At 34.5% G+C, this 23,810-nt stretch overlaps 3 protein-coding genes across 3 annotated transcripts; 2 read left to right on the top strand and 1 right to left on the bottom strand.

Moving 5' to 3' along the window:
• Window positions 1-11,775: 11,775 nt before the first annotated feature.
• LOC145597557 (phosphatidylglycerophosphate phosphatase PTPMT1-like) lies at window positions 11,776-15,745 on the top strand. The gene is made up of 6 exons (XM_081653749.1): window positions 11,776-12,338; window positions 13,407-13,529; window positions 14,239-14,332; window positions 14,555-14,637; window positions 14,723-14,812; window positions 14,923-15,745. Exons 1-6 carry the CDS (start codon window positions 12,096-12,098, stop codon window positions 15,304-15,306), a joined length of 1,017 nt encoding a protein of 338 aa, XP_081509875.1. The 5' UTR covers window positions 11,776-12,095; the 3' UTR covers window positions 15,307-15,745.
• Window positions 15,746-17,653: 1,908 nt separating this feature from the next.
• LOC145599213 (uncharacterized) lies at window positions 17,654-20,224 on the bottom strand. Its single transcript, XM_081655617.1, has 11 exons — window positions 20,125-20,224; window positions 19,757-19,841; window positions 19,515-19,584; window positions 19,350-19,403; window positions 19,148-19,198; window positions 18,965-19,055; window positions 18,709-18,752; window positions 18,504-18,542; window positions 18,291-18,413; window positions 18,114-18,206; window positions 17,654-17,926 (listed from the first exon to the last, which is right to left on the bottom strand). The coding sequence occupies exons 1-11, from the start codon at window positions 20,222-20,224 to the stop codon at window positions 17,654-17,656; spliced, it is 1,023 nt and encodes a 340-aa protein (XP_081511743.1).
• Window positions 20,225-20,850: 626 nt separating this feature from the next.
• On the top strand, window positions 20,851-23,745 carry LOC145599212 (uncharacterized). Its single transcript, XM_081655616.1, has 2 exons — window positions 20,851-20,932; window positions 21,640-23,745. Exon 2 carries the CDS (start codon window positions 21,646-21,648, stop codon window positions 23,743-23,745), a length of 2,100 nt encoding a protein of 699 aa, XP_081511742.1. The 5' UTR covers window positions 20,851-20,932; window positions 21,640-21,645.
• The last annotated feature ends 65 nt before the right edge of the window (window positions 23,746-23,810 follow it).

The raw sequence follows: 23,810 nt of genomic DNA, 5'->3' as shown, positions 1-23,810 counted from the left end.
ACTCCATTACTTCCATTAAATAATTCATCGAAGTACCCCTTCCACCTGTCCTTGATGCCCTCCTCTTGCACTAGGACCATTTGGTTCTTATCTTTGACACACTTCACCATGCCAATATCCTTCCTTGCCTCTTGTCTTCTCTTTGCCATCTTATAAATGATCCTTTCTCCCTCCTTGGAATCAAGCTTTTCATAAACCTCCTGATATGCCTTTTCTTTTGCTTGGCGAACAGCTGCCTTTGCCTTGCTCTTAGCCTCCTTATACGCTGCAAAGGTTTCATCACTCCTACATTTTCCTAAGGCTTGATAGCATTCCCTTTTTTGCTTAATTACTGCTTTCACCTCTTCATTCCACCACGAAGTATCTCTCTGTACCGAAGTTCTTCCCCTTACTTCCCCTAAGACCTCTTTGGCCACTCTTAGGAAACAGTTCTTCATTCGTAACCAAGTCATGTCCGGATCCACCTCTCCATCCCAATCCGCTTCTTCAATTACCTTTTCTGTAAAAACCTTAGCTTTTGCATCCCTTAGGGTCCACCATCTTATCCTTGGTTCTTCTTGTCTAACTTTTTTCTTCGCCTTCTCTTTCAGACGAATAGTCATTACCAATAGCCGGTGTTGGGTGACCACACTCTCCCCTGGGATAACCTTACAGTTTATGCAACTTTGTCTATCTATGCTCCTTGTGAGCAGGAAGTCTATTTGAGTTGCATTTGCTCCATTCCGAAAAGTTATCAAGTGTGAATCCCTCTTCTTAAACCAAGTATTAGCCAAAATTAAATCATATGATTGGGCAAAATCCATAATAGCTTCACCACCGGCGTCCCTCTGCCCATACCCAAAGCCTCCATGGACACTCTCATAGCCATCTCGGCTCGCCCCAACGTGCCCATTTAGATCCCCTCCAATATATAACTTCTCTGAGTGGTGGACACCTTGCACCACCTCGTCTAGGTCCTCCCAAAATTGTCGTTTCTCTTCTGCATCTAAACCCACTTGGGGAGCATAAGCACTGATAACATTCACAATCTCCTTGCCACATAGCAACTTCAGCCTTATCAACCTATCGTTCTTCCGATAGACCTCGATCACCTCTTTTGCCAACCTCTCATCGAGAACCACACCAACTCCGTTCCTAGCTCCACCATTCCTTGTTCTGTGGCTCGTTTCTTGCCCAACATACCATACCTTATACCCCAAAACCAAGCCTCGAGCTCCTTCTCCTGTCCATCTTGTCTCTTGGAGGCACATGATGTTCACGCGTCGTCTTTTCATTACTTCTACCAATTCTGCTGATTTTCCCGTAAGAGACCCCACATTCCAAGAACCAATCCGCAAACTAAATTCTTTTCTCCCACGCTCCCTCCTGATCCCAACTCCAAGCCCTTGATTATTTGACACCACAATTGGGCAATATGGCGCGTCGCTTCTGGGCGACGACCTAGCAACCCTTACATACTTATCACTGCACCCGGGTCTGGGAAGTGCAGCGCGTCGCTCAGTAGGGAACGCCCCAATGGCACGCCCTTGCTCATTTGACACCACACTCGGGCAATGTGGCGCGTCGCTTCTGGGCGACGACCTAGCAACCCTTGCATACTTATCACTACACCCGGGTCTAGGAAGTGCAGCGCGTCGCTGAGTAGGGAACGCCCCCACGAAAATATCTGTTTGGCTCATGTCATGGGATGTGACGAAGTTTTATACTGGCTGTCACTGGCCTACCGTAACCCTCCTCCTTTATCCAGGCTTGGGACTGGCAGCGGGAAACCCACTGGCGGGAAACCCAAAGCTTTATCATCAATTTAATTCATTTTTTAGTCAACTTTGATAATTCAATCAATTTTGACTATGATATATTTATGTTCATACTGAATTTTGTTCAAAACCAATTAGATCGATCAATTTCTAGATTCTTGGAATTTCCCCAATTTATAAGGTTCTTCCAATTTCATTCTTTATTGTTCGAATTTGAGCAATTAGCCACAAACTGTAAGAGTGTTGCTTGTTCAACTATGATGTGGGTAAGTCTTGTATGGGGTTAGGCACACGTGCGGTGTGGCTACATTGTTTTATATGAATAATCTTCATTTATATGTAATTGGCTAAGCTCGTTTAATCATAAATAGAGTAACCCCATTTTGTCCATACAACTAACCCAATTCATTATACGAGTAAAATCAAGTAATTTAGAAATAAGTAACCCATGGGTTTATTCGACTAACCCCCTTTTTTTTTCTTTTTTTTTGTTGTTTACATAATGATAAAAGTATTCCACTTATTTAAAAGAGTAACCCTTTTTTTCTTTTAAGTAACCTACCTGCATTAAGGTAACTCTATTTGTTCATCATCGTGACATTTATTACTTAATTAATTGCCTTATATGTGAAGTGACTAACCACATAAAAGTATTTTTTGTGAAATAAGTAAACAACCACATATAAGTATTTGTGTTATATTTTTAATTGCGTATTAGGGTAAATTATGAAAATTGATACTTGTACAGTTGTATACCACATATTGAACTGATAAAATCCCACATGATAAATATTATTTTGTATAAAATTAAAGGCTGTTAGAAACTGATTCAATACAATGTTGATCCTCTTCAATTCGCATATTCTTCGTATATTTTTTCACTTTTCCTTTTTGAATATAACATATCATTATTTTTTAGGGATCATATCAAGTAATTTGAGTACTGACATTTGGAATGTAACACTTCATATAAGAGATTTAGAATTTAAAATCGTGATTATGTTATATGAGTATATGACAATGAAATTATGAAAATAGAATGCATTAATGCAATTTATACATACCATGCAAATTTTTGAGAGTGAGGGATAGCTCAAGTGGTTAGAGCTTCCCTCCCGGTTCCAGGAGATCTTGGGATCGATTCTCACCCCCGCCCTTGTGGCTCTCTAAACACCAAAAAAATATACCATGCAAATTTGGAATGTTATATATTTTGTTTTTTTTTGTTTTTTGTTTTTTTTTTATTTGACAAAAGAGCTATCAATGAAAAAACAAACAAAAACAGAAAATAAATGAACTAGAACTGAAAGAACAACAATTGCCGACGCCGAGCGCAATTAGCTTACCAGTGAGCCGGAAAAACCCAGGACCGAGAAACCTTACGAATTTGACACACCAAAAACGACTCAACAGTCGCCCGTAACTCCAGAGTAAGCCACCAAACCGAAATGTCCATTGAACCTGAATCCAAAAGCAAAGAAAGAAGGGTCGTCACACAATCAAAATGAATCCGAATCTTCAAGAATCCTATGCGAACCGCCGCCTGAAGTCCTCATAAACAAGCTTGTAGCTCAGACTGTAATGCCGACCCAGACAAAAAGGCCCTACTACCTCCACCCAGAACCTCCGAAGAACAAAGGTCACATAGTACCCAACCTACCCCAGCCCTACTAGTGGAGCAATCCCAAGCATCATCGACGATCAAACAAACTTTCGGGCATATGCCAGGTAGTCCCCTCAAACACAACCATGGATCACCTAAAAGCACAATTGAACTAGGCAAGTAGGATCTCAATACGAATTTCTTCCAATCTTGAGACTGGACACAACGATTGAACCAATCCTCAGCCAAACGTTCAATTGTCCTGTGCGACCAAGCCGCCTGTCTAAACCTTAACTAGTTCCGAGAGAGCCAAATAGCCCAAAGGAGAGCAAATAAAGACATAATACCCTTCCAAAATTTGTGAGATAATGTATTTTGGTTAAGTGATGATCATGTGATAATAAGATCTGAAATGTAATTTGGAATTGCCTACTTTGAATATTATTATATAGTAAAAACTTAACAAAGTAAAAGAAAAATCAATGCTGGTAGTTCATATACTTCTATTAGACACCAAATTTTTATTATATGGACACATCCCCTATAGAATAAAGATTGATATATCCTTAGGTCTTTTTTTTTTTTTTTTAGATAATATATCCTTAGTTTTTATTACAATGATAAGTTGATAACTATCATTATATTATTTCTATATAAATATAATATATATCCACTTGTCAAAATACAGTACACATGAATCATGTATATATGATTTTGTTTCTTCGGTTTCAAGAAATATGTTTGATGATGAGGATCATGTAAAGGATTTCTTAATTCAAACTAATATTAATTTTACATTGTTTACCACCGAAATAACTTAAGGCTAGATCGAATTAAGTCATTTAGCTTATGTAAAGACGGTAAACACATCGTTTAATGATGAGGATCATGTAAAAGGATCTTTTAATTTTGTTGACGATAAATCTAAGCTTATAATATAATCTGCAGTACTTAGCATGAGTCAGCCAAGGCACCTTTTGGACCTTAAGTCCTCATTCCTCAACCAAGAGTTCAACCTGAAAAAATAGCGACAAATTCGTTCATTTTGGATTTGTGTTTCGTATAATTTGAGTTTGAGTTGATACAAATCTATTCGAGCTGTGTAAGTAGCCATTTAAGTTAAAAGAATGGTTGACTATGACTTCAAAATAATAAATAAAAATGGTTGACTTTAAACAAGGCACAGGCAGTGAAATTGATCCGCATGATACACACTTTCAAGAAAATAAATAGCGTCGCATTTCATGGCACAAAATAGTTTCAGACTCAAAAAAGAAAAAGAAAAAGAAAATGATAATCCATGAGCATGTTCCACGTGGAGTATGCTTAACCCATGGGCTCAATCTATGAACTGTAGTCCATATTAAATTAAACGGTACTCCTAATCTAAACGACAAAACTTAGGCCAATCCACGGATCACTTTATCCATCTATGATTATAATCCAAACATTAACTAATAAATCTCCCATTTTCCTATTCAACTCCAAAGTGACAATTATTTCCTCCGTTTTTTTAGTTGACCTCATTTAATCATTAACCTATACATAATTTACAAATTATACCTTGATTAATTTTTGTAATTTATACTAGGATAAAACATAGACAAGTGAGCTTTTATTTGAATTGACTGAATGTATATTTTATTACGGTCTACTTTTTATAATTTTACAATGTTGAGAATTAGAAATATTAATCGTTAAAAAAGTGAGTTATTAAGCAGAATAAAAAAAGGTGTCAACTACTCCATCCGTTCTTAAAAGAACGACCCATTTGGCCTAATTTTAGTCCCAAAAAGAATGATCCATTTGCATTAAAACACCCACCAATTTGCAACAATATCTGTGCAAAATTAGCTTCCCCAAATAAAAATTTGATTTTTCATGTAATTTTATTACTTTCTCTCTCTATTTTTTCACAAACCCAATGTAAATTTATATTTTCAATATACATTTACTTCTTTTTATTTAACTTTCTTAATACCCGCGTAATCAACCCAAATGGGCCGTTCTTTCGGGGACGGAGAGAGTAAATAAAAACAGAGGTGGTATTATAAGAAGTAATAAAAAAAAATGAGAAAATAAAATTAAAACCCAGATGTTATATAATATATGTATTAGTGGATGCCCATTATATCCTTAGGATTGTTCAGGAATATTCTAGATACTATTATTCCCCAAAACTCTAGTTGTATCTCATGTATAAATATATGTATACTCCCACATATCATTGAATAAGAATATTGATCTATTTTCTCCCTTACTTTCTTCTCTTTCTCTTAAATTTCATAACACGTTATCAACACCAAAGCTCTACCTCTAGTCCTCTACTGTATCTATTATTGAAATCTATAACATTGAGAAAAGTATTTATTGTTTTGTTCGCTTTTATTAACAATCCGAAAAACGACTATTTGATTATTTGATTTTTAATACTACGTATTTGATTTTTGATATGTTGAATTTAGGATGCTTTTTATTTGACGCAACAATTCAAGAGGATTTATTTGGCCATCGATCAACCTTTTGTCGGTTTTTGTTTTCGAGACATTATATCAAGTTTCTGATCTTGGAGTTGGGCTCCAGCCTTTCATGCCACGTTTGGTGATACTAAATTACTAATATTGCTATTTTCGATTATCTTTTAAATAAAGTTCTAGTGGCATTTAATTGAATTTAACATTGAGGATTAATTATATGCTTTGGAGTTATTAATATAATCAAAATTGTGCGGCAATTATGTATTTATGTTGAACATCTTTAATCCAATTTGTGAAAAGTAATTAGTGGCGTCAGATAGGTGATATGATTTCATGATATTTTTGATTTTATGGAATTTAATAATTGATGTTAAGCAAGTGATAATCAATCGGCTGTGATATTAGCAATTGGCGAAGTTTCGTGGTCGAGTTTTTGGAACATGAAATATTGATGAACACAGAAGTTTGTTTTTAATTTACTATGCAGGCTACAATAAGATATCGTAAGTGTGAGTAGCGTGATTAGATCATCTTGAAATCAAGGGAGTTTCTTAATTTTAATAGTCGTGACGTTAAACTTATGCGTAGTATAATATGACTATTGTGTGCCCCTAATTATGAGTATTATTTGATACTGTGATTGTTGTCTATGTGGGGTTGAGTTAATTTAGAGACTAACTAGATAGTAAGCCGGTCCCACTGATATTTGTGAGTGTTGAAGAGAAATACTTTCATGTAGATTTATCTATGACTAATGTGAATATGTGATAGTCTAGTTCTACTAATCTTCATTGTGTTCATTGGTAAGCCGTGATTATTGATTGTGGAACTTATTATTTGTCTCATTTGATTATGTATTGTTTGCTTACTTTTGAATGATTAAAGTTAAACTATCACCTTGATCTAGAGGCATATGCAATTGATGATCAGAATTTTTGAGCATGGACTAATTGGTAGGTTTATTTTGTGAGTATCTTATTAGCTTGCATTGACTCCAAAGAGAATTCAATCATTATTGGTATTTATTCTTGTAAATTTAGCATTTTATCGAACTGGAAATGTATATAATTGGAAGGGGTGTAACATTTATTTTCTTTTTGAAGGTTTAGATAAGACCCAACAATATTTCTCCAAGATTGATAACCGAAATGAAAGGTTTGGCAAAGGATCAGTAAGGTCATACAAAGTATAATTTTTTTGTGTAATATACATGCATATACGTGATTAAGCCATATGCAAGGTACTATTACTATTTTTCACTACTTCGGCAATCGGCATTAAGTTCTTTTTATTAGTATAAGAAGTACGTGATTTGCTTTATATAAATAACATTACTGTTTTTTTTGTTAATGTTGCGTTATGCGATTTCAAATTATCACAGATTTATCATTTTGAATTGAATTTATAATATTTTCTTTATAGCAAATTATGTTGAACTTGGCAAAATTTGAATTTGACGCTATTGATGATGTTGAAATTCATCTAAATACAAAGGGCCTTTTTCTTTTGTTATCTTTTGATAAGTTGACAAGGTATTGTGAATGTATTCTGATCGTTTTTTGAATTTAAATGTGTATATGAGGGCAATATTTTATTTTATGTGAAAATAATTGATTTAGGGATTATGAGCAATAGTGGTAATAATGACAATGTTTACTATATGACATCATATTCCTTAATTAATGTAGATGGATGATTGATAGATCTGTGATTTAATTCAATTGCATATGAAAAATATGCGAATGTATTTTGAATGATTGATGTATCATTTAAATATTAAATAATTATACCATATGGACCCGAAGTTCCTTAAATATTTATAAAGGGTCAGAAAGCCCCACGAATAATATGAAGACTTATAAATGACCAAGAAATTTCTAATAGTTTCTAATGTATGTTGCTTGAATAATCCACCGTTTACATAATTAATGTATGTGTTCCTATATACACAATGTCATGTAAAAATATAAAGAATTTGTATAGTTTATATATTATTGTCTTTTGTTTGGATATCCAAGATACCAAATTCTAGCTGAATATTGATAAATAACTAGATATATTCATTCCCAGAAGTGAATGAGAAATTGCATACTTAATAGAGATTAGCGTGCTTGCATGATGTTCTTTTGATTGTATATAATTCGCGGAAAAGTTCATAAGATAGAATTGCAAACATGAATACATATTATCTTTATGAGCAAAAGATTGAACATGCATGACATTGTGTGCAACTCACTTGATAAATATGTTTATGCCCGTACTTATGAGATATTATTCCAACTTGAAATGAATGCAAGAGGAACACTTGACTTGATACATGACATTGCCAAAATAAGTTTTGGCTTAAAAGACGCAATATAATTAATTAAAGGTTGTTGGACGATTAATATTATGCCCCCATATGCATGGATTAGGGGGAGATATTATTCATTTTGTTAATTTAGGTGATCCTTGCACAAAAACAATAAAATACTTTGATGGTCAGTTTGATACATATATTAACTTAAATATCAACATTTATTTGATAGAGGTGGCCACGCGATAATTAAATCTTTAGTATGATACCATCCTGGAGATATATATGAACAATTGTACTGTCATTGACTATATACTAGCTGTAAATGCTCACATTAAAATTTATGTCCCAGAAGGACAATATCAGTTGTTAATCAACCAAGGAGACGCCTGCAGCGTGGTAGATTAATGGATACCTATAGATAATATGAATTTTCGAAAAAAAAGGAAAGGAGCAGTTGTTGACAATGACAGATTTGATGAAGTGATAAACTTTATTAGATCACTAGAAGCATCATGTTTAGTAAAATTAAAATTTACCATATTTATATAAAAGACTCCAGAAGAGTATGAAATGTCCAACAAGATAACCATGTATATATCAAGATTATACATAATGCTCCAGTAGAGCGTAATTAAGTTATTATTACAGATCAAGTATTAGTTGATTGTCTTGCCAATTGAAGAAAGATATGCATATTATTGTTCTTATATCACATTATATTCATGGCCATGCATAAAATACATTTGATAAGGTGATCACAGAATTGGAAAACTGACCATATATAGTTTAACTAAAAAGTGATTGAATGTGAAAATTAAATAGGCCATCCGGGTCTAATAAATACCCGTTATGAGAACCTGAAGTTTCATTTGATATGAAAGAAATAATGTGCTGACGCTCTCTCAATGTTAGATATATGAAATGAATTGAATGGCAAGACATAACATTGAGATTGAGATACATTTGAATTGTGAATTTAATAGTTTATTTTGACGAAACATTTCAAGAGATTGTACAAATATATTTATAAGTTTCTAGCAACTTTGTATGGGCATATGTAATGGGTGGCCAGAAGCTCACCAGGATAGTTTATATTTTGTACAATTTTAGGTGAGTAGAAGCTCACCGTATTAGGTGACTGAAAGCTCACTAAGGCTGCTTGTATGTTAAAATTTTGAGTAACTAATATCTCACTATTAAAGTCTTTTGATGATCCAGAAGATAATTGTCTAGTGAATCACATACAAGTGACTTATACTTATATAACAATCTCTTGATTATTGGGGCTATTGTCAGTCAGCACAAGAATAAAGATAAGAAACGATGAACAACTGCACAATATACTCTCCCCCCCATGGATGATATTCTCCAAAAGAGATAAATTTTATTGAATATGATCTTCCCAATGAAATGAATTATTTTGCAAATTTATATACTAAGTTGGTCAAGAATTTTAATGCCCCTATACATGAGTTATTTTACCAACTTAGGGGGAGAAGGGTTAGCATAAGTTGGCAAAATAAAAAAACTTGATGATCCCTATAATGTAAGTTTGAAAAGTTATAAGCCAACTAGTGTCTACATATTATCAAGATATATTGCACATTTATGATTTGATTTGTATTTAGTTATGACTCATGTTGCATAGCGTTGAAGATACATTTTGGTCATATTAATTATGTGTATACATTGAGATAAAATCTTGCCAATTATACTTGAATCACTACACCTGAAGTGTAGGTTGTATGATCGGTTCCAAAATAAAGATATGTCTAATATATATATATGATATATGGCAAGATAGTGCAATTAACACTAATAGTGTAATAGTATATAAATACCATAGTGTATGAAATACCCTAAAAGTGGTATAGATATCTGAATTATTATTACAATAGATGGCCTATGATGTAAGAAAGTTATGACGGTACCAATAAGAAATGTATTCAGGTATCATTGCAAAATAGCATGCAAATTAAAATTGTATCTTGAGGAATTATATGATACCGGTATATGATGGAACCGATATATAATATGCATATGCAGAATGAATGAATGGACTTGTGAATACGGGATCAGAAATATATGTCCATTTTGTTGTCGACATGAAACTCATATAATAAATCAAAAGTTTATATATCATGGACTAGTAGTCCAATTTGAAAATGGATTTCTTAAATCCACACTGTACAGTGTTTACATTTTGAGTCTTTTATTTATATGTATGTTTGAGGTTTAGATTTATGCATTACTCATTGTATGTATAGGATGTAGTTTGATGCATTACTTATCACATATGTATTTTGTTTACGATTTTATCATAAATTCTACAACTCATATTGCATGCATTAGTTCAATACAACAATTGTGTTATATGTGAATGTTTGTGGTATGATGAGTTTATAATTATGATGAAGGCTTACAAGAAGAAAATTTATATATACTCCGATGGGCTTATAATTGTAATGAAAGTTTATATGATGACGATCAAATAGCATGTTATGAATCATGCATAAAAAGTTCCCGAAGAACTTACTTACAACGTATTAAAATATCTAGCCCTTCAAATTCTATATTCTGAAAAGTGACTATTGTTATCAAACTCATGGAGAATATTGGTGACTAAGTTATTGAGATTTCAACCTGAAGTTTAACCAAGTGAGAGTTAATCGATTTTTGTATTCATTGGAAAATTCTCGCCTAAAATGAAAAATGTCTAAAGAAGAATAGTAATGAGATATATTACAGTAAGTATAATCTTCTTATGGTCCAGAAGAACCATGAGTAAAGTATATGATAATTACTTATGTTGTATTATTACTAATTCATATAAGCTTAGATAATGATGTCAAAATATCACAAGTTGCCATAAAATATTATCAATATTTGATTATCAATAGCTACTTTACGACCTCCAGAAGTAGGCATAATTTTGATGGTAAGACAACTTGAAACAAAATTGTCATATAAGAGATAGTGGTAAACACAACATAGGTATTGATCTCACAAGTATGCATGGATAAATGAAGATGCCTAATAGTGAAGATTTGAAGATTCAAGTTTGATCAGGAGGATTAGTTATCAAGGAATGTTATTCAGCTACAAGTGTGAAGTCACTAAGGCATTGGATTCATTACATTGGAAGATCTCAAGTTATGCATTTATCAGGGGGAGAAAAATTCGCGCTGCACTCTTTTTCCCTTAACCATGGTTTTGTCCCACATTGGGTTTTCCTGGTAAGGTTTTTAACGAGGCAGCATGTCAAGGCGTATTACGAAAGTGTTGTACTCTTTTTCCTTCACTAGGTTTTTATCCCATCGGGTTTTCCCTAATAAGGATTTAATGAGGCACACTATTCGATAATGGTCATCCAAAGGGGAGTGTTATATAATATATGTATTAGTGGATGCCCATTATATCCTTAGGATTATTCAGGAATATTCTAGATACTATTATTCCTCAAAATCCTAGTTGTATCTCATGTATAAATATATGTATACTCCCACATATCATTGAATAAGAATATTGATCTATTTTCTCTCTTACTTTCTTCTCTTTCTCTTAAATTTCATGACACCAGAGTATTTATTATTGTGGAGTATTAAGAGGCCATTTAATGTAATTAGTCATCTTCATACACACTCTTGACTCTCCCACTTTTTTTTCATTTTCTCTCTCCTCACCTTTCGGTTTCAGTGTTGGTTGAGCATTTTAGGTGGAGTCTTTCCTTTACCTTCCTCTTTCTCTCTCTTTCCTGATCATACCATTTTTTTTTTTTTTTTTTTGTTTACGATTTCTTCACAATTCTATTGCTTTCACCTTAATTTCCGACGATTCGATTGTAATTATGTCGATTTCTAACGATTAGGGTTGGTTTTGATCGGTGTTTTCTATTTATTGATTTTTGGGTTTTGGATCTTTCAGCTGTAAATTTAGGGTTATTTATTGTTGTTGTTGATATGCATATTGAGGATTTTGAACCGGAAGAGGTGGTGGGATGTCAATCGGAGAAGAAGATTAATGATTTTTTCGATGATTCTAGGGTTAGGGTTTCTGGAGATGATCCAAACGTCGTCGCTTGGGATACCAAAAGGGTGTTGATCGGAGCTGGTGCTCGTGCCCTCTTTTATCCTACTTTGGTTTACAACGTTGTTAGGAACAAAGTTCAGTCTGAGTTTCGTTGGTGGGATCGGATTGATAAGGTATCTTTTTTACATATATATGTATATTTTTTTTATCGATTAAGCTTCTTTTTTGTGCAATTTGCTTGTTTATTAATAAATATCTTGAAAACAAGGATGATTTGATCATTTTTCGATCGGTTTTAGTGCTCTGATTGATGATCATTTTTGTTATTTTAATTTGTTCATTTTAATTTTTGTGTAATTTGGCCCTGTTGCAGATTTTACCCAGTCTTGAATGTATTTTTTGTGGAAATTAAGATTGTATAATTGAAACTATCTAGTTTGGAAGGCTGTGATCGTTTGAGATATGGTCAAATGTTTTGAATTTTGTAAAGATTTGATTTGTTTGAGCTCTGAAGAAGCTGATGAGCACCATTTTCACTTTGTAAACTTTGGGTTCAACTTGATGAATTGATTTTTCTGTTAATTTTCAGGCTTTTGAATTTTGTTGGTTGTATGTTATTGTCAAATAACAATCAATAAACAACCGAATACCTTTTATTGGCGTGAAATTCATGCCCAAACACCATTTACATTGCCATTTGCCGGTCAAATTGACTTGGGATTGATTTAGTGTTTTTCCCTCTAAATAAATGTTTTGAAGGTTAATAATCGTGCAGTAATGCGATCATTTCCATGTAATAAACTGTTAATTCAATAACACGGTTTTAAGTTGTTACCATAAAACTAGGCATTAATAATTATGCCTTAGATTGTTCAATAGTATTGCTTAATATGCATCCTAGTTAGGATGTGATTGGTATTGATTGGAGCAAGTGAAGATATTAGTCTTTCCTGCATCCCGCAAAGCGGTACATGAATCGCCAATGAAGTTTTGGGGCGTTTAACGCTGATTATTATTCAGTTCTTGTGAGACTTTGTTTTGTGGGTTTTACTTTTTCCTTTGATGCTTACAGACAATCCTAATGTTGTGTGATGTGCTGTTAGGAGTGTCAGCCTATCATGACACCAAAGTTACCTGAATGGCTGCATTTATCAACCATAATGTGGAAATAAAAAGAAGAAATTTTACTCATTTAATGTTTCTTTTGGCGTTTTTCTTATTTCTAACTTGAGTGCCTCCAGTTTGTGTTGCTAGGTGCTGTTCCATTCCCCAGTGACGTTTTGCGATTGAAGGAGCTTGGTGTACACGGAGTGATCACTTTAAATGAACCTTATGAGACTTTGGTTCCTACATCTCTCTATCATGTGAGTGTGGGCCAATTTATTTGTGGCTGTGTTCTTGCATTAACTTGTGTATTAAAAGTTTTCAAAATACTTTCCTCTGGTCTTCTAAGTGTGGAAATGTGCTTCAAATTGTTTTCTTGTCTCGAAAGTTTTTGTTTGGAAAGATTATGTCGTTATAAATATGACCTCCCCTTATGTATGCTATCTCATCTCTCTAATTATTTTCCATCTATGTGTACTTTCCTTCTATTAACATCTTGCTTTTACTACAACAACATCATCTTGCTCTTAATGAGACGTTTTTCTTCTTCTGCCTCTATTACATGCAAGTACTTTTCACCTGTTCCACATATGCATTCTATCTCTTCGCAATTCTCTTTCTACGTCATTTCACACTTTTCTTCTTCAAACTTCCTCTTTGTCAGCATGCCACTTTTGCTCTGTCTAATTAATTTAAAAGAAAATAAAGGTGTTCTATTATTACATTCATTTACCTTTTTTTGATGAGAAAAATCTAGATAGAACATGGAGTTTTTGCAGGAATTTTTGTTTTACCTATTCCCGTTGTTAATATTGGTCAGACATATTACTTAATACCTGATTTTGCATTTAGTCGGATGCTCTATATCGTTTTTGATTCTTTAAAAAATGTGCATTTTGTTTATTATTGCCATTTCTTCTCCTTAATCTTTATTACTGCTAACTCTGTTGTAATTATTGAACATGATAGGCTCATGGCATTTATCACCTTGTGCTTCCTACTAGAGACTATCTCTTTGCTCCCTCAATGAATGATATATGCCAAGCTGTGGACTTCATTCATAGTAAGTTGTTTTATTTACTCAACTTTCATATTATTGATATATTAATTCTTTGAAATGTTAAATTGGACTTCATGATTCAAAGCATTGTGTGCTGAACATGTGTTCTGCAACCCTGATTACGGCTTATGTTGTGCGGTCTTGACACTGAGATCTGGTTAATATAGTTCTTCCTTACTCTAGTGATTTTTATTGTGCTTACTCCTTTAACTGTCATTTTCAAAGGAAATGCGTCTCGCGGGTGGATGACCTATGTACACTGTAAAGCTGGTAGAGGCCGTAGCACCACAATTGTCCTATGTTACCTGGTCTGGGCTTTACTTCACTAAGTACCTGAGTTGATTAAATAACTGCTACTGTGCCTTTGCTTCATATTTTATGTTTCGTGTGCAGGTGCAACACAAGCAAATGACTCCTGAGGATGCTTATAGCTATGTGAGATCCATCAGACCAAGGGTTCAGCTTGCTTCAATCCAGTGGCAGGTACTTTATTGCTGACTTGCCTTGTTCAATTGCCCTTTATACTAGTTGACTACATATTTGCTTTGGATTAAAATTGAATATTTGTGTTGCACATTTATTGATGATTGTAGGCTGTCAAGGATTATTACAATTATAAGTTGAAGAGCTGTAGCTCAAAATCATGCAATAATTTGATAATTAGAAGCTCAGGGCTTCCTCCAGTGGGCAACTTGTTTGAATTTGATGATTGCTCCGTAGTGGTGGTGACGAAATCCGATCTCGACGGTTATGATTCAAGTAAGCAGAGTGTTGAAGATAGTCAGATATTGGCAGATCTGAGTGTAATTTACAAGGCACGTGTTGCTGGCCAGGCAGCTCTTGCCAGGCTTTCCTGCTTCTGGCTACGTTGCCACACCCAGCAGAAGATTGCTGAGGAGCAGCTTCTAAGGCAGGGTAGCTGCACCATCACGGCAGACCAGATAAGTGGCCTTACTGTAGACATCCATGTGTATTAAGATGATCATGTATTTGCGTCAAAATCAAAGATGTTTGATACCCTGTTTTCTAACTCCTGCCCTGGTAAATATGAGAAGGCTAATAAAAATTGTGGGTTTAGCTCGGCCTGGCCTTGCTTTCCCTTGTAAATATCATCTTTCTTTTTATAGAATTGTCAAATGTTTAGTTAGGATTCTTTAGGAGGAGCTCTACTCTTGCTCCATTAGGCTATTACATAGTGGCGGTATTGCAAGCAAGTATGAAGTATATGCTTATAATCTAAAAGCATCGATATGATTTGTTCAAGGTTAAAAGTAATTCACTAAAAAAAGCCTTGTATGGTGATGGAAGAATTTTCTGTGCCTGGTGATGCAAAGAAGCCTGCTTCTGGAACTGTAATGGGGTCTTGGACATTCCTACCACCTGATCTTTTATAGTACATTGCCAGTTTGCCTTCAATATGTTTGATTTTCGGTTAGTTGTTGATCATCACGTCAACTAGTCATCGCGTTATACAATCCAAAGTTTTACATCGTCAGGCCTGGTACACTTGCATACTTGACCTTGTCTGCTTCTTGTGTGGCTTTATCTTCCAATCTTCAACGTAAAGCTTTGTCTGCATTTCTTTGTTATCAAGTAGATTGATGGTTTTCCCATTTTGAAAGAGATTTACATTTTAAAAAAGATGGTTTTGAAGGTGTCTCCTCATGCTTCATGAAATCCGGGAGTCCGCTTGGTTTGTTTGAATCGTCCACCTATTTATATGCCTCATCATTGACTCAAGGCCACCACAACTTTTTATATGACCATCAACGTATATGGTTTCGAATACTATTAAAAGAAACAGATGAAGTATTATACTCGTACTAAAGACACTCAAAGGCCCTGTATGCTGTGGTAATAATGTAGAAATAGAACTGAAGCATCACGTTACCCGAACCATGAGGTTCCTCCAGGGATCGTGAATGAACTGTAATCTATGCCATGTAAGTGATGTAGCCAAGTTGTTAATTAAGAGGGAACGTAGTTTTCTTGCCATTTATTCTCTGATAATTTAAATACTGCTTCAGTCTCCAAATGACGCCAACATGTATAAGTCCAAACTCCTGAGTAATCAGTAATGTATTGGAATGATGTAATCTGCACATCTATTTTATTGCACAACCTAAGTACTGTAGGGTTATCTTTTCAAAAACTAAATTATCGCACTCCCTCTGTCATCTGTCTGGAATCAATTGACATATAGTCCAACCTCTGATTATTATCGTATCACATAATTCCACAAAGATACCCTATTTAATAGTTACGTACTACGTATATTATACTTCGTATCTATCATCATACCATCCCTTATTTTTGGGTAGACATACCAAGTACTTCATTTTACAAATGTAATCATAAACTGAAACTATGTCAAGAAAGTGATACTTCTTTTCTGAATATCTTAAAATTGTATGCGTCACTATTAATTCAAGACGAGTATGTTGCAGTAATATGAAAAATGTGGCGGCATACAATTCCTTAGTGTACAGGAATATGTAAATGGCCGTGTAGGTGCAGACACATTATAGTCTTTGACATTGGAAGGGAAAATGTATGGTGGTTAAGCATAAGGATATCACAGTCAGAAGCTCAAAGCTTCTTCTGATTATATCTTTTCTTAACTGCGGTGATAATATCTGGTAATTTGTAAGCCTGTGTGTTGTTTGAAGGTAGTCAGATATTGGCTGATCTGATTGTGACTTTCTAGCAAGGTCTGTGTTGCTCGTCAGTCAGGCGGCTTAAACCATGCTTTTCTTCTGGTTTTGTTTCCTTATCCAACAGAAGGTTGCAATTGATAAATTCCTAGGCAGGGTAGCTCCGCCTTCAAGGCTCGTTAGATAAGTGAGCAGCCTTACTGAGCTACTGTAGAGATTCATGTGTGTATAGATGCTATTAGATGATGGTCTTGTAATTGCATCAAATATATTTGATATCCTATGTTTCAATTTCTGTTCCAGTTACCTCGAGTAGGCAGGTTTAGGTTGTCCTTGGCTGGCTTATCGCATATTCATGCTTCAAAGAGTAAGTATGAGATGTTACTTTTCATTTTGATTCAATGTACAATAACATGATGTGAGTTATTATGCTAGCAATGGTATGTTAGAGGCTGAGAACAGTTCATGAAAGACCATACTAATGCAAATTGTCACCAAAATTTACAAGCTGGTTTATTGATTGAATATAGATGAACTCTGAACAGGAAACATCTATCAAGGCATATTTTCACAGTGCCATGATGCCATGCCATCTTCTGAAGAAGGTCAAAGCAGTCGACTCTAAGAGATGTCGTAGGCCAGGTTTGATTTCTTATAAGCATTACTGCACTCAGTAAGAAATGTCGTGGTTTTGTTTACTTTTAAGCAGTACTGCACTCAGGTCATTAGAACAATACCTATTATCATCTGTTTGGGTTTCTAATAAGGTACCACTTCTGTAATTTTGTTGCACAATCTTTGAGTCTTTCAAGTAGGGAACAATATATTTTTTCATGTCGTCTTGTGACATTGCTAGATGATTTCCTGGTACACTTACATACTTGACCTTTCCTGCATCATCAAGTGCTTTTAAACCAATCCAATCATCAACATAAAGCTTTGTCTGCATTCCCAAAACATCAAGTAAATCAATGATTGCACAATTTGCTATCTAGTGTTACCTAAAACTTGCTCCTTCAGAAAGTATATAAATTTTTGAAACAGAAAGATTTCATTTCAGAAAAAGAACATATTAACCAGACAAGGAGAATACAATAATAAAAAAGTAAGGCTGACAGAAGCAAATTCACCTGTTGAGGAGGAAACACAGAGCAGAAGGAACCATCAGGATAATACCCGAACCACGAGGTTTCCTTAGGTTTTAGAGCTTTATCATTGTCAAACTATTTGATCATACAAAGGGGTGTCACCTTTTTTATAACACATCATGTAGTTTACTGCTTATAAGAATTTTAGCTTAAGCTCACCTTAATAAGAACCAAGTTCTCTAAACTTTTAAATCTATTCTTGTAGGTCAACTTTCTTTCATTTGGTATTTCGTTGTTAAGCTTTGGAAGAAATTTTGATTTATCCAGATATACTGCAATATTCTGCATGCAGGGTACGAAAACTGAATTTTAGATGCTTTGTATACTCTGGCATCAAAGTAGACAGCATGAGTTGGTTGAAACTTTTCTCACATTTGGAATTTTGAAATAACCACTGGCAGCCAAATGATTCTGCATTTCAAAGAAACAACAGGATTGTTTTTCTTAAGACAGGAAGCATTTTCTTGATCAGAAGCTGAATGAATAGGTACTGGCATAACATTAACTGTAAGCGAAGAATAAAGTTGTTATCCATGGATGAAATTGTAATAATCAAGGAGGTGAGAAAGATGCTTGCTTGGATAAAATTTCTGTAGATGACAAATTTGATAAGTTTTGCTGCTGCAGAGTCCATGACTCTAAGCTGCAGATGAATTGAACCAAGCATGTCACAATCTGTTTGAACTGCAGTTTGCCAAAAGCCTAAAACCCTGAAGTGTGCATATTATTGACCTATTCTCATCCAAAGTTGCTCACTAAAAAATGTAAGATGAAAACTCGATTGCACAATTAGAAAATCCATGAATGCATTGTTACAATTTACGTGTAAGTACCAATTGAAAAAAAAAAAATGATGCTTACAGGATAGGAAGGAGCTGAAGCAGTTCCTGCATGCGGTCCTGCTAATGAAATAAAGTTCTTTACCTGTTTGATTTTATAAAAACGCCAGAATTACAAGATCATCACCCAAGAAGGGATGGTTGTATGCTAAGAATTTATAATGAAATTGTTCTTACAGGTGGTACTCCGTCACAGAATTCTATTATGCCTCTTGCAATTAAGGTCCCCTGCAAGTTTGCAATGTAGCAGCTTAGTAAAGGACAGCTGATCCGGAACATTAGAAACTTTATGCAAAGGTAACAGTTTCTTGTACAAATGAGAAAAGATTAAAGGCAATATACAATTGACAAAATGAAGCATCAAATTGAGCAATAGAACCTGAGAAAGACCGACAATGTGAAAACCCTTATTAAGCTCTTTCATCTGCTTCACCTGTTGTTTTAACAGCAAACATGCATTTATCAAACACTTTATCATAAAATGTTGATTCCCTAATTAAGCAGACAGAATGGCAGATAGTAACTCTGAAGCTGTGTCGATCACCTTGCTGCAAGCATCTGTCACTTGATCCTGTAAGGGTAAAAGCCAAGACCTAAATCCTCCATTGCCTTCTCTGAAGAGCATGACAAACCACATGTATGAAGTTACCGAGGCTAGTAAGCTACTGACAGAAGTTATGTGCATAACCAGAGGGTATACATGATTGAATATTCTTTAATAGCAAAGCCATGTATGATGAAAAAGTGTATACATATGAAATGAAGATGGAAAGCAAACAGGCATACATGCAGTATCCTTCAGCAGCTGACCATTCACTTAACTGCTTAGTGAACTCGACAATTTTCTGATTAGTACACTTTTGTCCAATGCCTACATCAAACCAAAAAACATTATCAAACACACAATAACTATATGAAACAGGCGTATAAGAATCCAAATTGTCAGTAAAATTCTTCCAGGATTGCTGCAGTCAGACTAACAGATGATATACCGTACTGAAATATATCACCATTAAGATAAAGGAACAAATGATTGTAAAGGATATAAAACAAGATAATAAAGTTGAGTAACGCTAAATCACTCCCTCCATTTTTTTTTATTGCTCGATATTGAGTTTCAAGTTGATACACAATTTAGACAAATGTTATAGTACCATGGATGACTATGAATGGAAGAGAGATTGAGGTGGGGATGTATTCGATATAAGCGACCAAAGTGACTATAAAGATGAAAGATAGTAAACGAAGCACCATTTTCTTTACTTTTGGTATGGAATTCAAGTTGCATGCACTTTGATTTACCTCTTTATTTATTTTATATCTATGAATTTGTCCAAATTCTTGAGTATCGTAGAAACAAAAACAAATAACAATTTCCGGAGTACGCATAATTTGTTCTACTCTACTTGCATCCTATTCCTCACTTGTTAGCAAGATTGTCATTATTATCTTCTAAAAAATAAAAAATTATTTAAATATGATATTTTGGTAGATAAATAGTGAGATAAATGTAACAAGATTTCACCCGATAAATATATTTTTAATGTATTACAAATGATAATCAAAAGGAATTTTAAAAATAACGTCAAAATTTTAATGTAACCATATACTTGTGATACCAATCAACCTCCCTTCCTCACACCCAACACCCGAACTATCTAGTTAGTACTCGGTATGTTAGGTATCACTTCAAGTAAGTGAGCTGTGAGTCTAATACTCTAACTGCCAAAAAAAAAGTGAGTCTAATACTCTAATTCAGTGAGGTGAAATTGGGTTGAGTCGAGTCTAATTTTTGACACTTCGTTTACATCATACATTAATACATTGTACGGATTACAATATAGTCTCATTAGTCATTAGTTCATTACCGAGAGTCCTACAGTACATACTAAACTTTAAACTACAGTCACATTCGCTCAATCTTCCGCAGCTAGGGCCCTTTCATCTCTGCCGCCCGATTAGGTCAGGTGATACCCACAATTTCCATTTCACTAATTTTTGAATTCTTTCGTATGTTGTCATTTTTCATGCTTTATTGTTTTCTATTGCACTATCATTATCTGCAATTTTTATATAATTTAAAGCAATAATTTGAGGAAGAATCGTAATCTTTTAACCCTAATACCCTGCTCAATTTTGGTGTGTTATATTGTCTAATTAAAGTTTTATGCTTTGTAAAGTTTGTATCTTGTTAATTACTGATATTATTTTCTAAAGTAAATTACTTCAGATGTTTTACAATTGTCTTGAATATTGCATAATTTAGACTTTTTCCATTGTTTTTTTAGTTGTGCCCTTTGGACTTTTACACTAACTATGGCCTCGTCTTTGATGGTTTGATCATCATTTGTGATTTTTGGGTATAAATTTCTTTTACATGGGATCTTGATAGATGTGTCAATATATACGTCTATTTCAAAATGTCAAATTTTATAACTTCTAACTAAAAAAAATTAAAGATATTGATGATCAAAGTTGTGCATTGGCGAACCCGAAACTTCAAATGTGGTGCAATTTAGTCCAATTAGTTGAAAATTGTGGTTAGTACTTGTAGAATGTTTGTAAAGGAAATATGGAATTGGTTGGCATTTATCACTATTTTGGAGAATGATAAGGTTTGTGACGGTGATTCTTAATGAATTTATTAAATTTAATTTATATTTTATTAGGATGTGATGGATGACACTCCAGAATCAAGGAAAACAAAGCCAGAAATTACCTTAGTGTCTATGTTTCAGAAGAAATTTAAAGCTTTGGAGGTGACTCCTGCTTTACCAAATGCAACTCAAGACAGTGATAGAGATGGAGATGGAGATGGAGATGATGATGGAGACTCGTCTTCTTCATCGCAAAATAGTCAAGGAACCGGAATGGAATCAGGTAATTCGAATGCTGATAAAATACCATTAGCCGAAAATGGCCAACTTGTTGAAAGGGATCAACTTGTTGAAACTGAGTATGATGCTTGCTTGGCCATGTCTCTTAAGAGTTTGAGGTTTCTGCTGCGCCAAGGGTTGGATTGTTGTGGTCAGGAGGAGCGCTTGGAGTGGGATTTTAATAACGAAGGGAATTTTCTTGAACTTATCAAGTTGTTAGGTTCGTTCAATGAAGATTATCAAAAGGCTATTTCAGAAAATGCTTTGGAACATTATCGGATTACAAACCACGAAGTTCAGAAAAAGCTCATCACTGCTTGTGCCAAAGCAACAACTAAGCTTATTGTTCAAGACCTCGATGATGACTACTTTGGAATAATAGCAGATGGGTCTCATGATAAATTTCATGAGTATCATTTGTCTCTCTATTTGCGTTATGTTGATAAAAAGGGTATGGTAATAGAACGGTTTCTTGGAGTTGTGGGGGTTGATGGTTTCGCTCCTGAGTCATGTAAGGATGCCATTGATTCTTTGCTTAAGGAGCATTCACTGAGTCCGTGTAAGATTCATGGGCAGAGCTACAACGGGGCAAATAATTTGGCTGGTAACTTGAATAGTGATATTAATGGCCTTAAGACTTTGATAATGAAAGAATCTCAATCTGCATACCATTTTCATTGTTTTTCTCACCATATTCATTTGACACTTGTAAATGCTGCTGGAAAGTGTGCCGATTGTATTGCAGTATTTATGAGACTTGCTGATTTGATGAGCCTGATTAGAGAATCTTGTACACGAGTAGAAATGCTTCAAGAAGCTCAGGCTCAAAAAGTTCTAGAGGCGCTGAGATCTTGTGAGCTTGAGAATAGAAAAGATGTGATTCAAGAGTTTGGCTTACAGAGACCTTATGACAGCTGGGAATATGATCACTTCAAAACCCTTTTGCATGTTGTTACCATGTTTCCTACAATCCTGGATGTCCTTGACCTGATTGCTGAGATCTCAAAAGTAGAATATCGAGTGAAAGCTGAAAGGCTTTTGAACTCATTTTTATCATTTGAATTTGTTTTTGTGGCACACTTGATGATGCACGTATTAGGGTACACGGATGTGCTACATCGTGCTTTGCAAAGTAGGGATCGTGGTATTGCTAATATCATTATCCTTGTTTCTGTGGTTAAGGAGCAATTTCAAAAAATGAGATCAGATAGTGGATGGGAAAAACTCTTGAATGAAGTGTCTTCATTTTGTGTAAAAAATGACATTGAAGTTCCTGATATGACTGCTGATCATGATCCATCTGGAAGGTGTAAGCGTTTTGTCGATCCTGGCACAAATCTTGATTATTTTCGAGGAAATATATATTTCAGTGTTATTGACAAAAGCATTCAAGAGCTTAACAATTTGTTTGATGAGATAAGTATGGAATTGCTTTCTTGTATGGCTTGCTTGAACCCAGCTGATTGCTTTTCTTCTTTTGACAAGCAGAAATTGACCAAACTTGCCAAGTTTTACCCCAATGAATTTTCCTCTGTTGATTTGATGGGCCTTGAGTATCAACTTCAAAACTTTATCACCGACATGAGGAGTGATAATAGATTCAGGAATTTGAAGGACATCAGGGAGCTTTCAGTGAAACTTGTGGAAACAAGAAAGCACGATGTGTACTGGGCTGTCTATTTGCTTGTGAAGTTAATGTTAATTCTCCCTGTGGCAACTCCAAGCATCGAGAGAACGATTTCTGGTATGAACCATGTAAAGTTTAAGCTGCTGAATAGTGTAGGTAGCCAACAGTTATATGATTCATTGACCACTTATGTTGAGAGAGAGGTTTTTTCTGAAGTTCTCGATGATGATATCATAAGTTGCTTCAAAAACATTAAGGCTAGTCAGGATTAGCAGCGACTTTCATTTCCTTACATGTAATTTATTTTGCTTAAGAAATTATTTTGAACTTTTAAGGT

This window comes from Chenopodium album, chromosome 20, assembly GCF_948465745.1.
Source record: "Chenopodium album chromosome 20, dcCheAlbu1.1, whole genome shotgun sequence".
In the NCBI taxonomy this organism is placed as follows: domain Eukaryota; kingdom Viridiplantae; phylum Streptophyta; class Magnoliopsida; order Caryophyllales; family Amaranthaceae; genus Chenopodium; species Chenopodium album.
The sequence above is the reverse complement of the archived record's forward strand: the minus strand, read 5'-3'. Positions and strand labels throughout refer to the sequence as shown.